At 38.0% G+C, this 19,122-nt stretch overlaps 1 protein-coding gene across 1 annotated transcript in view; it reads right to left on the reverse strand.

The window, feature by feature from the left end:
- Window positions 1-19,122, reverse strand: part of LOC111141165 (BRCA1 associated RING domain 1) — a 78,650-nt gene that overhangs the window by 27,082 nt on the left and 32,446 nt on the right. The window contains exons 5-6 of the mRNA XM_022493534.1: window positions 13,148-13,228; window positions 11,051-11,223 (exon numbers count right to left, since the gene is read on the reverse strand). Of these exons, the coding sequence (XP_022349242.1) occupies window positions 11,051-11,223; window positions 13,148-13,228 (254 nt within the window). The remainder of the gene's footprint in view (window positions 1-11,050; window positions 11,224-13,147; window positions 13,229-19,122) is intronic.

Genomic DNA, 19,122 nt, shown 5'->3' on the forward strand with positions numbered 1-19,122 from the left:
GACCGTAATTTCCTCAAAGATTCTGTCTCACTGGTGTGCCCTGTGCTAAGGATCAGTAAGATGATCTTCATGGGCCTTCTCTTAAAAATCATAGCCTTAATGGTGAGTGCTGTGAAATGTGTGAGCCTGATGATTCACAGACCTGTAGCCCTGGGGCAAATAATACATTATATGTTTAAAAAAAAGAAAAAAAAAGATTCAGGTAAAAAAAAAATCATAGCCTTAGATAAAACTGCAAAATAGTTTACGGGGACTGTTTAAAGACAAATTTAATGAGATAACAAAAAATCCATCTTCTCTTTAAACCTGTATTCTACTATTAATATATTACTACTTGAGAGTGATAACTACTAATAAAAAAACTGGAGAAATCTCCAAATATTATATACTATGCAAATTATAAAACTGACAATGGTGTGCCAAATGGAGGGACAGTTTATTTCTGTAAGGTACTCCATTCATCTTCAAGTAACCAGAAAAGGTAGAAAGCATCCTTGATTATCTTTAAGAAGTGGAGTAGGAGACTGGGAAGACGGGGGAGTAAAAGGATTCTAAGATCAATCACCTTGTCCCATGGATGCAACTAAATAACACTCCTGTCAGTGTAAATAACCCAGAAAACAACCCAAAGACTGGCAGAACAAACCCCACAACGAAAGACAGAAAAGGGGTGAGAAGAACAGAGACATGGTGGGAGGCTAATCAGACCATGGCATCCCTGAGAGGGAGGGAGCCATGGACATAGAGAAGGGAGAAAAAACAAGACTGTCACCAGGGAGCTCACAAAGGGAAGACAATTCCCCATAACATTTGGTTTTGAAAGTGAGTTCTTACAACAAGAGGGAGTTACAGCCTAAAATTTTAAAAAATCAGCCAACTGGGTTCTGGGAGAGCACAAAGGGCACTAAAAGTAGAGTTCGTTCCCACCCTTAAAGAAACAATGAACAGCCAGGGGAGATGCAGCATAGAACCACCAGTTTAAAAACAATTTTGGCGGGGCGGGGGGGACCATCTGGGGGATACCAAGAGTTATTTACTCATCTCAGAGTGGGAGGGAGTTTCACAGGGAGACTACACCAGGAACAAAGGAGTCATTTTCCTCCCCTGCCACCAGGCACAAACGAACTGCCAGCCACGTAGGGGAAACAGCACAACGCCAACATTCACTAACTCCTTTATACGAAGTCCCGCCCCCTACAACCCATCTTGCCTCAGTCCCAGCCCCTCCAGAAGACCTGTGCAAGCCTTGCCAATACCACATCTCCCTACCTGCACACGTTGCAGGGCCTTGGTCTGAGGAGTGGTGGAGAGCCCCCATGGACTACCATACACCCTATTAAAACTATGTACCTCACCCTAGCTAGGGACCCAACAGTGCCCATAACTGCACTACAGATGACTAGATTTGAGGGGGAAAGTAGCCAGGACACAACATCAGGGTTCATGTTACATACACAGGAGACACTCCAGAAGGGCCAGGTTCTGGGGAACAGGGAACACTGCACTGCAGGGCACTACAGGACCTCTTCTTCACAAGGCCACTACTTTCAAGAGCAGGAGACACAGCTTACTTTCCTAACATACACAGACAGACACAGAAAGTCAGACAAAATGAGGATACACAGAAATATGTCCCAAATGAAAAACAGGACAAACCACACAAAGGACGTAACAAAAACTGATATAAGTAGTATGCCTGATAGAGAATTTAAAGTAATGATCATAAAGATACTCACTGGACTTGAAAAAAGAGTGGAGGACATCAGTGAGACCCTTAATTAAAAGATAAAAAAGAACCAATCAGAGATTAAGAATATAATAAATGAAATTAAAAATATACTAGGTGAAATAAACAGCAAGTTAGAGGAAGCAGAAGAATGAATTAGAAACTGGGAGGTCAGAGTAATGGAAAGTAATCAAACTGAGCAGGTGAGAGGAAAAAATTGGGCAAAATTAAAACAGACTAAAGAAACACACTGTCCATCAAGTGTAATAACATTTGTATAGATACACCAGAAGAAAAAGAGAAAAAAAGGAGGCAGAAAATTTATTTCAAGAAATAATCACTGAAAACTTCCTTAATGTGGGGAAGGAAACAGATATCCAGATCCATCCAGTGGGCACAAATATTCCTCCAACAACATCAAACCAAGGAACTGCACACCACGACACATAGTAATTAAAATGGCAAAAAAAAAAAAAAAAAAAAAGGGGTACCTGGGTAGTTTAATTGGTTACTCAGCCAACTCTTGATTTCAGCTCAGGTCATCATCTCAGGGCTGTGTGATCAAGCCCCTAGTTGAGTTCAGCACTCAGCGTGGGGTCTGCATGAGATTCTCTCTCTCCCTCTTCCTCTGCCCCTTCCCTGCTTGTGTGTGCATGCACTCTCTCAATAAATAAATAAATAAATGAATAAATAAAATCTTTAAAATAAAATAAAATGGCAAAAAGTGATAAAGAGAGCGTTTGAAAAGCAGCAAGAGAAAAGAAGATAGTTACATACAAGGGGAAACCCCCATATGGCTGTAGTGGATTTTTCAGCAGAAACTTTGCAGTCCAGAAGAGAATGGCATGATAAATTCAAAGTTCTGAAAGGAAAAACTCTGAAGCCAAGAATACTCCATGTGGCAAGGCTATTATTCAGAATAGAAGGAGAGAAAAGGAGAGATTCCTAGACAAACAAAAGCTAAAGGACAAGTTCATAACCATTAAACCAGCTTTATAAGACTATTAAAGGGAACTCTCTCAGTGTAAAGACAAGACCACAAGTAAGGGTAAGAAAAGTAGGAAGCACAAAAGCACTAAAAATAAATCAATAAAAATAAATCAGTCAAGGGAATTAGAAAATAAAATAATATAAAGTATAACACCATATTCCTAAAATGGGGGTGACGGGGGAGAAGGATTCAAACTTAAATGACCATCAACTTTATGCAGACTACTATATACAGAAGGTATTATACACAACCTAATGGTACCCACAAATAAAAAACCAGTAATAGAAATACAAAATAAAAAGAAAGGAATTCAAGTGTATCACTAAAGAAAACCATGAGAGAAGAAAGCAAGAGAAGAAAGGATCAGAGAAGAACTACAAAAACAACCACAAAACAGGTTAACAAAACAGCAATAATAAATACGTACCTATCAATAATTAGAATGCAAAAAGACTAAATTCTCCAATCAAAAGATGGAATGGGTGACTGGAATGGATTAAAAAAATAAGACCCATCCATATGCTGCCTATGAGAGACTCCTTTCAAACCTAAAGACAAATGCAGATTGAAAGTGAGGAGAAACAGAAACATTTATCATGCCAATGCATGTCAAAAGAACGCTAGGGCAGCAATACTTGTATCAGACAAAATAGACTTTGAAACAAAGATTGTAACAAGAGATAAAGAACACCATATAATCATTAAGGGGACAATGCAACAAGAAGATAAAATGATTATAAATATTGATGCATCCAACATGGAGGTATCCAAATACATAAAACAGTAACAAACATAAAGGAACTAATCAATATAGTGATACAATACTAGGGACTGTAACACCCCACTTACATAAATGGACACATGACTGAAACAGAAAATTAACAAGGAAACCGTGAATGACACACTGGACCACATAGATTTAACAGATATATTCAGAACACTCATCCTAAAACAGAATACACATTCCTTTCAAATGCACAAGAACATTCCTGGAATAGGTAACATAGGTCACAAGTCTCAACAAATTCCAAAATATCAATGTCATACCATGCATCTTTTCTGACTGTAACAAAATGAAACTAGAAATCAAACGTGAAAAAAATTAAGCAGAAATACAAGGAAGTTAAATGAAATGCTAGTAAATAATGACTAAGTCAACCAAGATATCAGGTAAGAAATCAAAAAGCACATGGAGACAAATGACAATGAAAACACAATGGGGTCCAAAATCTTTCAGATGCAGCAAAAGCAGTTATAAGAGGAAAGCTGACAGCTATACAGGACTAGAAAAGAAGAAGCAAGAAAGCAAGAAGCAAGAAAAATCTCAGATACAAAACCTAACCTTATACTTAAAGGAGCTAGAAAAAGAATATATAAAATTCAAACCAGCAGAAGGAAAGAAATCATAAAGATTAGAGCAGAAATAATCTATGCAGAAACTAAAAAAAAGAATAGGTCAATGAAACCAGGAGATGGTTCTTTGAAAAGATTAACAAAGGTGATAAACCTCTAGCCAGACTCATTAGAAAAATGAAACAAAAAAGAGATAGGGCTCAAAAAAACAAAATCACAAATGAAAGACAAGAAATAACAAATGACACCAAAGACATAAAGGATTTTAAGAGAACATTATGAAAAATTATATGCCAACAACTGGACAACTACTGATAAATAAATTAAGGTCGCAGGATACAAAATCAATGCACAGAAATCTCTTGCATTTCTATGTACTAATAATGAAGCAGCAGAAAGAGAAATTCAGGAAACAATCCCATTTACAGCTGCACCCAAAAAAAATCCATTTATGATAAAAAACCCTCATAAAAACCCTCAACAAACTATGTTAGAGGAAGCATACCTCAACAATAAAGGCTTATATGAAAACCCACAGTGAACATCATATTTAATAGGGCAGAAACTGAGAGGTTTCCCCCAAATGTCAGGAATAAGTCAAGGATGCCCACTCTCACCACTTCATTTGTATTCAACATAGTACTAGAAGTCCTAGCCACAGCAATCAGATAACAAAAAGAAATAAAAGGCATTCGAATTGGTAAGGAAGAAGTGAAACTTTCACCATTTGCAGACAACATGATACTATATATAGAAAACCGCAAAGACTCCACTGGAAAACTACTACTTTATACTACACACAAAAATAAGCTCAAAATGGATTAAAGACCTAAATGTGAGACATGAAACCACAAAAATCCTCTAAGAGATCCCAGGCAGTAATGTCTCTGACACTGGCCATAGCAACATCTTTCTACGTACGTCTCCTGAGGCGTGGAAAACAAAAGCAAAAATAAACTACAGGGACTACAGCAAAATCAAAAGCTTCTAACATAGCAAAGGAAACAACCAACAAAAAAAGAGAACCTACTGAAGGGGGGAAGGTAATTTGCAAATAACCTATCCAATAAAATGTTAGGTTATCTAACTATATCAAGAACTTAGATAGCTCAACACCAAAAAACCCCCAATAATCCAATTAAAAGTGGGCAGAAGACATGAACAGACATTTCTACAAAGAAGACACACAGACAGCCAAGAGACGCATGAAAAGATGCTCATCTCTGATCATCAAGGAAATGCAAATCGAAACCACAATGAGGTACCACCTCACACCTGTCAGAATGACTAAGATCAAAAACACAAGAAACAAGTGTTGAGGAGCATGTGGACAAAAAAGAACCCTCTTGCACTGTTGGTAGGAATGCAAACTGGTGCAGCCACTGAGGAAAACAGTGTAGAGGTTCCTGAAAAAATTAAACATAGAACCATCTCACAATCTGTAATTGCACTACTATTTACCCAAAGAATATGAAAACACTAATCTGAAGGGAGACATGCACCTTTATGTTTATGGCAGCATTACCTATAATAGCCAAACTATGGAAGCAGCCCAAGTGTCCATCAAAAGATGAATAAAGAAGATGTAATGTGATACACACACACACACACACAGACAAATATTACTCAGTCATAAAAAAAAAAGAAAATGATCTTGCCATTTGCAAAGTGCATGGATGGATCTAGAGTATCAAGCTATGTGAAATAAGCCAACCTGAGAAAGACAAATTCTGTATGATTCCACTCACATGTAAAATTTAAGAAACAAAGCAAACGAACAAAGGAAAAGAAAGAGAGACAAACCAAAAAACTATCTCTTAACTAAAGGGAACAAACAGATGACCAAAGGAGAGGTGGGTGGGAAGACGAGTGAAAGAATGCACTTACCTTGAGGAGCACTGAGTAGTACATGGAATCACTAAATCACTGTATTGTACGCCTGATACTAATACAACACTGTATGTTAGCTACACAGGAATTAAAATTTTTTAAATAAATTAAAAAAAAATACTATTTTAAAATAAATTTTAAAAAAGAAACTAAAAGAAGTGTAATTTTAATATCAAAATCTGAAGGCAAGATTTAATAAAAGATTATCTTTTATTAAAGATAAAAACAGATCATTTCGACTTATAAATGCAAAAATACTAAATAAAATTCTAGCAAACTGATGTAAAATATTTATTTAAAGAATAAGCACACTGGGGTGCCTGGGTGGCTCAGTCCATTAAGAGTCTGCCTTCAGGGGTGCCTGGGTGGCTCAGTAGGTTAAGCCTCTGCCTTCAGCTCAGGTCATGATCTCAGGGTCCTGGGATTGAGCCCCACATCGGGGTCTCTGCTCAGCAGGGAGACTGCTTCCCTCTCTCTCTGCCTGCCTCTCTGCCTACTTGTGATCTCTCTCTGTCAAATAAATAAAATTAAAAAAAAAAAAAAAAAAGAGAGAGAGTCTGCGTTCAGCTGGGGTCATGGTCCCAGGGTCCTGGGATGGAACCCTGCATCAGGCTCCCTGCTTGGCAGGAAGCCTGCTTCTCCCTCTCCTCCCTGCTTGTGTTCCCTCTCTCGCTGTCTCTCCCTCTCTGTCAAATAAATTTAAAAAATCTTTAAAAATAAAGAAAGAAAGAAAAAAAGAAAGAATAACCACACTATATTAAGTCAAGCTTATCACAGGAATACAACGCGGTTTAACATTTTAAAATGTATTAATGACATTAACAAGCAAAAGGTCTAAGATCATCTCAGTGTAAGTGAAAATTCATGTAATAAAATAGTCTTTTTAAAAAAGAGTAAAATAACTAGAAGATCTTTATTTTTAATATTGATTGTAATGCTAACTGTAAACCTACATTCAATATTTCTTAAAAAATGAAAAGAGAACTATGCCAACTATCACATGATTTTATAATATTGTCCTAGAAACTCAGACAAATGCAGTAAGAAATTAATAAATGATAATCCAACCCTTAGAATTAGGTGTTAGCAAGCTTTCCTGTATGTCAGAAATAACAAGCTCTATTAACAGAACAGCCAGTTCACCAGAGCAACAAAAGAATCAAATACCTAGAAAATCTCTATAAATACTAAGTGAAGTTTATTAAATCTACTATAATCCATACCCTTACTCAATTTCAATCACAACCCTAATAAGATATTTCTTAACACCGTGTATCAGACTTCACATATAGGAATTAGCTGATAAAAAGAATAAACTCCCTCCCTCAGCCACCACTGTTCCCACCACCACTTCAGCTCAGACTCACCTCCCCGGGGTACTGGACACACCTCCCCGCTGAGCTCCCAGCTCCTGTGCAGGATGAACTTTTCAATGTAAAATCTGAACACAGGGTCTCTCTGCCTCTGCCACCTTCTGCAGCCTCAAGGTGTCATCCTCCTCCCTTTCATACCAGTCTTACCATCACTAACCAAAGCTCCTAGAACTGAATGGACAAATGGCCTTGGCTACCGTGTACCTCAATACCCACCAACTCCTTCTGAAAAGCCTATCCTCCTATTCCTCGTCTTCAAAAGTCAGTGGAAGTCCTCCTTCCTCTAGAAAGCCTTTTACGATTGCCTCTAGTCACACGTATAGCCCCTAATCTAGATTTTCACAGAATCTTGTGCACTGACCTAGGAAGGCATGTGTCACAGGGCTCTGTAATCACTGCTCTGTAATCACTAGAAAACAAGGAGCAGATCCAAGAGCAGGGGACAAGGAAGTCAAGGAGCAGTGGGGAGAGTCTGAGAACACCTAACAGGATGTCACTGAAGACCCAGGAAATGAACGCATCCAAGTAAGAAAACTCCTTCAACCTCAAAAGAATGAAGAAGACTACCAAAATGTCTGTTACAGAGCTGAAGATTTTCCCTTGGAAACTCAGAAGAAGCAAACAGAAACTCTACCCGCCTACAACTTCGATTAGTCAAAGTACCAAGCCATCAAGAGGGAAGGACGGGAGAACAGCTTCACCCTTTCCCGTTCCAACCCTTCCTCCTTCTTCCAGGGATAAGAAGAGTCTAGTCCTGGTTATTGAGAGAAGAGTTCCATTAAGAGTAAGAGACATATAGAGAAATACAAGTATAAGCAAAGAAAATTAAAATAATATGCTTGCCAACTCAGATTCTAGAGTCAGAGATATTAATGGCTTAAAATGAACAAGAGCTTCAGGCCAAAAAAAGAAAGAAAAGAAAGAAAAAAAGTAGTAAGAAGTCCATATAGTCCCTGGGCCCTCTCCCCAGGCTCTACTCTTAAATGGAGAAAAGTCAAGAAATGAATTCCATCTATTGTCACTTGTCAGTACTTAACTCAAAAGGACAATATACAGAACCCTGGCAGCAAGAAAAACAGATCTTAAAAATGTCAAGACAACAGAAATGGGAAGCCGTGAGCCCATGGAAGGTAACATACTATGGCTGCCCAATGGACAAGAGACTAAGGATTCTTACCAGGGAGCACACATCATTTACTCTAACATCTGCCATGAACCAGTGCTACCACCCGGGAAAAGGAGCAGCTTTACGGGGACGTGGTTTCGGACTTTCACTCCGCACTTACAGTGACTCGGGGAGCAGAAGGAGGCAATTCCTGTTGCTGTCAGACCTGACCCTTTTACAAAAGGGAGGAAAACATATACCATCTTTTCACGCATTCAAACACTTAACTCATTTCCACTACAAACGAATGTGGGTACAGACTATGTTAGGCACTTGGCAGGACCAGGAGAGCAGGCATGATTTAGAAAGGCTGGAATAAAAAATGCTGGAGGCCCAGGGGGATGGGAGGAAGAGCAGCAAGAGGAGGGCTGGAGAAGCTGGTGGTGCCACACCACCCAGGGCCTTAGGAACCGCGTGTTGAAGTTTACTTTAAAAACATTAAGAGGTGCCAGTGAAGGGTTTTAAGCAAGTAAGTGATCTGGCCAGACATCTTTTTAAAAGTTCTTGGGCTGCGGTGTGGGGAATGAACAAAGAAAAATAATCTGAAAAGGAGGAGACCAGTTAGGAAACTGGTAAAGCCAATCAGGTGAACAAGTACTATGAAATAAAGCAGTGAAAACCACAGCAAATATCAGAGAATGATGCCCACCAGTCTGGAAAGGAAGGAATAACAGTATTTAGAAACCACTACCACACACTCTCACAGCCTAGATGAATCTACTGCTCTACTTGCACTATAGCTGCCCCACCAATCTCCACCCGATGTTATCCCCAACCTCGCACCAGATAAATCCTCTTCCCCCACTACCCTAACTTTATCAACCAGCTATCCAATTCAGTAGCCACCTGGCCCATGTGGCTATTTATATTAATTAAAGTTCATTTTCAAGTTTAGTTTCTCAGTAGCAACAGCCACAGCTCAAGTCTTCACCAGCAGCAGATGGCTAGTGGCTCCTGAGAGCCCGGCACAGAGAGCGCATTTCCATCGCTACAGAAAGATCTTACTGGATGGCGCTTCGCTACAGGTATACCTAAATCTGCCACTTCACTAGGTAAGCCCATTTAAAAACAACACATTCATCTGAGAGGCCCCTGTGAAGGCAGACTCGGCTCACTGTCTCGTGCCCACACCTGGTATATTAATAAGCTTCACGGTGTAGTGAAGAATCATGGTGTACAAACCACCAGACAGGCCCTGTGTTTTGGCTCATTAATCCTCACTATGCTCTGAAGAAATAGAAAGGCAGCAGGCATCACCCATGTTTTATAGGTGAGGACACCAAGGCACAGAAATTAACCTGCCTGAGGCTATAAAGTCAATAACGGAGTCACAAATAAAAGCTGAATTCCCTAACGCCCTGACCAGTTCTCCATTCATTAAAGTAGTCATGGCTGATTTAAGAACCCAAGGATGGAAACTATTCAGTTTCACCTGACCCAAACAACCATTTGCTTCAGCAAATGGCTGGCTATACCCACAGGAGGGTCATACCTATTGGTCCACGTGCGTGTGTCTACACACACACACACACACACACACACACACACACAGAGATGATACGTGTGTGCGCGTATACACATGCAAGCCAGAAAAATAAAAATATGGAAAAATGGTCCCCTTGAGTGTGCCCCAACAATCTCACCATATGTGATAGAAAATAAAGATATTAGACCCATTTTCTGAAACTAACAGCACCAAGGTACTCCTGCATTATTAGTTTTTCAATTATGCTATAAAAAGATTACAACCTAAAAGCTCTGCATTCTATAATTCTTGTTTGCCTCTGTAATCAAAGTAAGCGTGACTTTCGTGTGCTCTTTCCAAACCTATATAAGCAACGGGGACATGGCAGTTCTTCTATTTCCATTTCAATTCCCTCATTAACTAAAGAGAGTAAAATAATATATAGGGAGACATGAACCAAGTTATAGATTAAAGATATAAAATCCATATATGGCAATTGCTTGTGACACTCTTCACAGCAGCAATTTTAAAATGCAACCGCCGGCATTCGCTGATGCGTCTCTGTGCCGACACTGCAAAACAATTTACCCCGAGCTTCATTTGACTGATGTGGAAAGTCTAAGAAATAACTTGATAACACTTGCCCAACATCTGAATTCTTACATATTTTAACTACATATGCAGAAAAAGCATAAAAAAATAGAATTTTTAAAACAAATCCAAAGTACTGGGAAGCATACAAAATAGTTATTTCTATGCTTCTCATTCTTTTCTCACTAATAAGTATGACTCAATCTACAGAATATAACTAAGTGAATTTATGCAGAAAAATCAAAGCTTCCAAAATTAATTTGCCAATCATTTCTAAAGTAAAGAAGCAAGTCTTCCTCAAAACTGTAAGTATTCCAAAGGAAAAGGGCACGAACGCTGATTTTAAATACAGACTATATAATGGTCACGTCTAAACTCAGTTGTGAAAGGCAAGAAAGAGAGCCACCCATCTGAGTCTCCGAGGGTGAGTCCCGTCACAGTCTTGACTCAGGAGGACAAGTCAACTGAACAACAGTATTTAAGCTGAATGACTTACACAGCATTCCTGGAGGCTCCGTAGGAAAGTAAGAGCTTGACTATATCCAAGTGCCCGTTCTTAGCAGCATCATGAAGCGGTGAATCATTCTGATAGCCAGTGGTGTTCACCAATGCCTTATGCTGTAGCAACAACTCCACTACCTTCAGGTGCCCATGATTGCAGGCTTCATGCTAATTAAGTAATAAGAAAAGAAGGGAGAAAGGTGATGAGGAAGAACGATGTCTAGTATCATAATAAAACTGCACTTTAGAAAAATAAATGTGAACTTCAGTCAGTAAATTGGTTCCTACCTAAAAATTCATACAGACCGTAAGTGTTGACTCAAGAGTAAAGCCCTGTTAATAATCTTAATGATCAGATACATGATGATCAAGATCTATGCAACTGATGGAAAAAGGGATTATTTATCTGAGCCTTTGGTCACCTACTATTTTTTTAAGAAAATGTAGTTGACCAACTCTATATATGTATAAACCAACTCTAGTTCCTAAACTCTTCCACAGTAAAAAATTACAAACAACAAAAAACTCAAAGTATTTAACAACTAGATCATGCATAAAAAGTGAAATTTTCCATGGCCAAATAGCATTCACTAAATCAGGTACTTAGCCATATGCTAAGTGGGGCACCCACACATATATAGAACCACCCCACAAAATGAATATCTAGGAGAGAGTATTTACAAGACAATCTTCTCTATATGCTGAAGCTACAGATTACTATATGGCTGGTGTCGATAACAGAAATAACAGGGCAAGGGCTCAAAAAGAATGAATGATGTAACGGGTAACAATGCAATATTCAAGATGCCTCACGTGCAAATCTTTCCTCATGTCTAATGAACTGTTAACGAACCACAATGCTGTCCTCCCATAAATCTCTAGCATACTGTGCTTTTTATGTGTATCTATTCAATTCATAAAAAGAAATACCACATGAAATGTATGTAAGGTCTATTTCTAGGAGAAAGGAAGTCAAATCAGACATTGGGTCCTCTAATAAATTACTCATCAAACTTCACTACAATTGACCTTACTGGCTTCAGAAAACAAAAACCAAAACCAAACAAACTAACAAACAAAAAGCTGACCTTTCTCTGAAGAGGTTAGTTAGCCTGTGGAGTCAAAAACGACAAGTAACTTTGATCCAGACTAAACCCTCTCAGCTTAGAAATTTGGTGAGAAGTTATTATACACAACTTTGAGCCTTTTTGATACCTGGCCTAATGAAAATCTCCCAATTTCTATGATAAATTTACAGGTCATGGGGTAAGTTTTTACCTCCTCTACTGATATCACTACAGCTGTCTTCAAGTTGCCCACAATGAGCCCAAATAGCATTTGTTTCCATGAATTTGTGCTATTTCTTTTCCAGACTATACTTCACTTTGCATCTTTAGTAATAATATTTTTTTAAATGTTTAATGTAAGCCAAGATTTTCTACTACCCCTCTATATTTGCAATTAGGTAGGGTATAAATGAGGCTACAACAGATCCTAAGTAAGAATCACTGCCTTGTGGGGCACCTGGGTGGCTCAGTGGGTTAAAGCCTCTGCCTTCGGCTCAGGTCATGATCCCAGGGTCCTGGGATGGAGCCCCACATCGGGCTCTCTGCTCAGCAGGGAGCCTGCTTCCCCCTCTCCCTCTGCCTGCCTCTCTGCCTACTTGTGCTCTCTCTGTCAAATAAATAATTAAAAAAAAATTAAAAAGATTGTGATACAATCCTGTACCCTGTTCCTCTGACGTTTCTTTGTTCCAAGAAATCTGGTTCCAATGACATGCAATGTGGCAAAAGGGAGCCTCGGGTCGGTTATAGCAGTCACCTCCATCTGTTGGCTACCATTAAGCAATATAGTGTGACTCAATTCCTAAATCTAAAGGTAGTCAGTGAAAAGGCAGCCAATTTCTTACCTGTCACAATTGAAAAGTTAGATGAAAAATCATCACTTTCCCTTACTTGGTAAAAATACAAGTTCTTCAGATTAAAAAGAGAATGTATACTGCAGAAGATAATATATAGACAACTACATAACTTTAAGTATAGTAACAATAAAACATAAGCAAAATGAGAATATAAAACAAATAGGAAACTACCAATGGTGTCCATCCAGCATGGTCTTTAACATTTGGGTCACTTCCATTTTGTAAGAGGTACTCAACAGAAGGTATGTCGCCCTAGTAGAACAATGAAAAAACAAAAAGAAATTAAAATCATCAAAAAAGAAAAGAAGATATTAAGATTCGGGTTTGGTTTGAAGATTCAGTCTTCTTAAAGACAGAATCAAAATCAAATCTTTTCTCTAATGCCTACTACTCATGAATCATAAGTAAGAAGTAATATATGGATGAACTATTCTGAGGTATCAAGTCATGAAGTCATACAGTCCAACCTTGAATATCAAGTACAAAATCCCTGCGATTAGCAACCCTTATCAAAAGTCATTTCAAAATACCAAATAAAGGGCACTAGCCAAAAATCAACTGATGATAATGAAGTATTTAAAGTCATCACTTCATTTGTGAAAAACATCCTTTTTGAGCATGCATTAAAGTAATTTCCAAGTACTGTTTAAAGCAAAATTACGGCTAAGAAGGTTACTCAGTTAAAACTGCCAAAAATTGTTTTCTTATTGACAGTTACTCCATTTATCCTTAATACATCAATTCAGTTTATATTCACTTTATTTGCTCTTATTTTTCTAGGCAAAATCATGGCTTATTTTCTCCAAATACTTCTGACACAGCTTACTCTGAAAAAGGCTGAATAAGTTACATATGGCAAAAGTTGTATCTATGACAAAGCTGTGTTCAACTGGTTTTATGAAGAGTTTTAGGGAGAAGGAAATCTCTCTTCTCCCACTCCCAGCCCCAATATTCTTCTGAAATGAGATTCTCCCCTACTGGTTGGATTATCTAGAAATCATCAAATCGCCTAAAAACAGTAACTTTTATTTGCTTGTTTTGGGCTACCTCTCAAACACAGCAAATCTTAAGATGATAGCTTACTTAGTTTTCTACTGAAAAAAAGTAGACTTGCAACATACATCTTTATGTTCCTAAATTAACAAAATAACCCTAAACACTTAATAGATCTAAAAAATAAACATTATATATGTTTCAAATCAATTGCCTAGCTTCAGTTAAAAAAACATTTTCCCATAGAATCTTAGGGGTACTAATTCTATACCTGTAGTACAAGTTAATAACATTTAGTTAGCAACATTCACTCTATCTTCAAGTCAATTCCAAATAAAACTAGGAACATCTGTCAAGATACAAATTTGAATTTTTTAAAAAATTTTATTTATTTATTTGCTAGAGAGAGAGACAGCGAGAGAGGGAACACAAGCAGGGGGAATGGTAGAGAGAGAACCAGGCTCCTTGCAGAGCAGAGAGCCCGATGCGGGGCTCGATCCCCCTGGGATCATGACCTGAGCCAAAGGCAGACGCTTAACAACTGAGCCACCCAGGTGCCCCTTGAATTTTTTTAAACAATCCCTTGAATCGCTTCTTGGCCTTTTGGCTAAGATCAAGTGAAACAATCCCATGAATGTAGAGGCAGATGAACTGCCAGAACCACATACATTCATACATTTCCAGCTAACAAATGAAAGTATCCACAGCCACACACACACACACACCCAAAACACAATAAGCTCTCTAAAAGATTTCCTCATTCTAACTCTACACACTAGTCACAAAAACATATTAACCTAAAGAAGTCCATAAAATAATATAAACACAACAATGGGATGAAGAATCACGGGGAAACAGTCACACAGAACACGGGGAAACAGTCACACAGAAACAGTGACAATCTAAAGACTCTTGTAAGGTCGCTAGACAGTGCCTTTTTTCTTTCATGTCACCTAGTCATACTATCAAAGTGTCTTCTGTTAACAAACCATCCCTAGACTTCCCTGAAACACATACCCATGCAAACTGCTTGTTATTTATACCCACCCTGCTTTCTCCTCCCTAGTACTTAAAAGTCTGTCATAATTTCATTGTTCTACTTTATGTAAATTTAATGTCATGCACATAAATAAAATTATGAAAATTATACATAGAATCCACACCAAATGAGTAAGCTTGAACCAGTATGGAGTTTCTGGGAAATAAATTAACTTCTGCTTCTGATTTCTTTAAATTACTGTCTTTGCTAACAGAATATTTTCTGAATAATAAGTACTTACTTTTAGACTCCCCACCACTTAAAAGAATAATGGAGATTTTCTTAAACCACAGCAAGAAAAAAAAATCATCTAAGGAGTTTTTCCCAATGCTTGTAAGAAATCTTAAGTGGATTTGGTATTTTCAAGTAATACCTAAGAGGCTGAAAATAAATGGAGATGTGTACCACAATCAATTTTCTTATTGCTAAACTTTTGTTCAAAAAGATCCTTCACACATCCATATATGTTACAGCAGTATAAATTAACTTTCCAAACACACACACACACACACACACACACACACACACACTATTTTCCTAATAATAAAGACCAGGTCTTCTAAAATACAATTAAGAATATTTTGATAAAAATGGTACCCGACATTATAATAATGACAACTTACCACAAATGGTTAAGCTTTTCCACATAAATGAACTAATCAGCTACCTAAAACTTCTAGATATTGTTAAAAAATTGTTTTTAGTCATCCATAATGAAGCTCTAAAATATATTAAACACTTCCCTGGCTTCTCAGACTTTACTGAATAAAACAGTTTCACAGATGATTTGGACAACCTAGTCCGTGATGGTTAAGTTCCCAATATTAAGGAGGGTCAGTATTATAAAAGTGGTATGTGACAGGGGGAGAAATGGATACTGAATCTAAAAGATGTAGAAATTAAAAGCTTGAAAATATGCTGCGAGTTTGCCTGAGTCCTTTACTACTTTCTCAGGAAGGTAGCATGAAGGACATGTAGTAACATGACTTTATACACAACATGAATGCCTTAAAATTCAATGAATTACAAAGGCAAATCCTAAAGGAGACTCCTCACAAGGGATGTTCTCTCTACCCAGGAGAGTCCCATCACCTTTGTTAAGTGTATCATGCCTTGTAAGTTGCCTTCAAAATATGATTCATTATGTCTGCATCAAAAGTGTATCATGACATGCCAAGGTCAAGACTTTTTTCTATTTCATGATATATTCAATGCTGTGGCATGAATTATAAGTAATCATTACCATTTTAAGAATCTGCTAGAAATTTGAGGACGTTTACTCCAGCAACTACAAATCTTTAAGGAAAGGTGACATAATAAAGTAACAAATCAAAATTTTCTCCATGTCTAAAGAAATATCAAATACTAAGTTTTTAAAAATGGAACCAGAAGAATAAATAACGAGTGTTTATTGTAGTTTCTACTTAGGTGGAACACTTTCTCATAAAATCTCACATTTATGACATAATGTTCTCAGTAGCATTTTAACTATAGGTGACATTTACATTCAAATACACCTAGAAACACGGGCAATAAAGAGAACTGACTGGATCTCAACTTATGTTCTGGTTAAATGAGAATGTGCACAACATCCCAGGCATCCTATTAATGAATATTCTGCTTGAAATTCCACAGTGTAATAAAATGAAAGTATAAATAAGGAATTCAAGAATAATCCTCTGTGGGGTTGGCATCCAAATAGTGCTGAATGTCCAAAAATTAGATGGCTCATCTGTAAATCCATGATTCTAAGGGAAAAAAAAGGATTTGAGAACTAATCATACAAACAGAATCTGCTGGCAACAGAGTAGCTGTCTACATTCAGGTAGCATGAATTTAGGCAGACTGAATATTTACTAAGACCCTTCTGTTGCCAAGTACAGAGGTTATCAAGATAAATAAGGTAATAGATGCCTTCCATTAACCCAGAAGTCCACTTCCAGGAATTTATCCTAAAGATACACCCCCTCACATATGAAACAAAGATTGCTTACCACAGCACTGTTCCTAAAAGCAAAAGAATAGAAACAAACAGGCATCTATCAGTAAGGGACTAGTTAAAAATAACTGATAGAAAAGATTCATAGAAAGCAATACAACTATGAAAATATACAGAAACCTCTGTCCTAATATGAAAGCATTCGTTTATATTTACATAAAGAAATTCACAAAGGACACACAAGTTTAAGAAAGGTGAGTAGGAAAAAGAGCTTGCCGGTAATAGGGTGTCTAGGGCCAAAATGGAAGTGAAATTTTCTACTACAAATGCTTTTATTCTTATTTTTAAAACATGCAGTTATTACTCATATTTTGAAGTTAAATTTTAAATGAAGAATATGTAACCACAATATTTGAGTCATGCCATAAGCAGAAAGCTAAATGAATATAAATGCAAACAAAATAATATCACCATAGAGAAGAAACTAATTCTGGGAATTCTGAGACTTATTAAAAAGGTAGGATGTAAACTGGATTTTGAAGGTTGTGTACAAAGAGCCAGGAAGGAAAAAGGAAGCATGTAAAGGAAAGAATTTAAGAGTCATAGAAAAGAACATTAATAGCATTAATGAACGTACCTGAATAATTCATAAAACTAAAGTTCAGTGTGATAAGAGAATGGAATGGGGTTCAGATCATGACGGCATAGAAAATTTGCTCACTTATTCATCAAATTCACCTGTTATGTTCCAGGCAATGTTCTAGATCTTGAAGACATAACAGTGAACAAACAGAATTCTTGCTCTCGTTCTAAAGAGAAAGGCAGGAGACTAAGAGATCTATAATAATGTCGGGAAATAACAGGAAGAAATATAAAACAAACAGGGCTGCTACTTTAGGTAAGCTAGGAAGTCCTCTGACATTTGAGCAGAAGCCTGAAGGAGGATGAATGTGCTGGGCTGTGTAGGCCATGGGAAGGACTGCGGATTTTATTTTAAGTGGGCCAGGAAGTTACGGTAGAGGAACAGAGAGTGACAAATTTTGACTTGGGTCAAAATTTGGATCAAAATTTATTCTGGCTTCCATATAGGGATCTGAATACAGGAAGTGTACAGGAAAGCAGGGCAAGAAATTAGGAAGCTACTTCAGTGGTGATGGTTCGAATAATCACCCCCCTACCCCGCAAAACTGTCTGTGTCCTAACCCCCAGAACTTGAATATGTTATATCTTTGTATGTTACAAAAAAGGGACTTTGTCATGTGCTACAAGAAGCATCTGCTGTTGCAAGCTCTGAAGACAGGGGAAGGGTGGGGGGCACAAACTAAAGAACAAGAGAATGGGGGCACCTGGTTGGCTCAGTCAGTGGAGCGTGCAGACTCTTGGATCTCGGGGTTGTGAGTTCAAGGCCCTATATTGGGTGTAGAGATTACTTAAAAAGAGAGAGAGAGAGAGAGAATGGCCCTCAGCAGAAAGTCAGCAAGAAACAGGATCTCAGTCCTCCAACCACAAGCATCTATCCAGTTCTGTGCAACATCCCAAATAAGCAAGGGAACGGGTTCTCTCTTAGAGCCTCTAGAATGTAACACAGTTGACAAACTGATTTTAGTCCAGTGAGACCCATACTGGCCTTCTAACCTATAGAACTGTTGAAAAAGGAAGAAGAAGAAGAAGAAGAAGGGTGAAGAAAGGAGAAGAAAGAAGAAAGAACAAGAAGAAAGAAAAATTAATTTGCCTTGTTTTAAGTCACTAAATGTGTAGTGACTTGCTATGACAGCAACAGGAAACAGGAGGTCAGGGCAAGAAAGATAAGTAACTTCCACTAAGGTAGTGGCTGTGGAAAGGTTATACCCAAGAAAGATGCCAAGAGACAGGAGCGTGGCAAGGTATTGAAGAACTTTTATCAATGACGTTAGCAAGATCGGAGATGATTCTGTAAAGCCGTACCTGCATATAGGAGAGCTAACTAGCTGGGACAACTAGCCCAATATAACTGCTGGGGGGAGGGGTCCTCTACCCTCAGTACACACACCAAGCAAATGCACTCGTAGAAGCTGACTGGAACAATGGAAATGGCTAGTCTACGGAGACACTCTGGGGAAGAACATCAACAACAAAAATCTACCTCTGACAGCAAAAACCTGGTACCGCCCCTGATCTGGCTTGGCTGCCTGAAAG

Source organism: Enhydra lutris, unplaced genomic scaffold (assembly GCF_002288905.1).
Source record: "Enhydra lutris kenyoni isolate GAN:26980312 unplaced genomic scaffold, ASM228890v2 scaffoldscaffold1, whole genome shotgun sequence".
Lineage (NCBI taxonomy): Eukaryota > Metazoa > Chordata > Mammalia > Carnivora > Mustelidae > Enhydra > Enhydra lutris.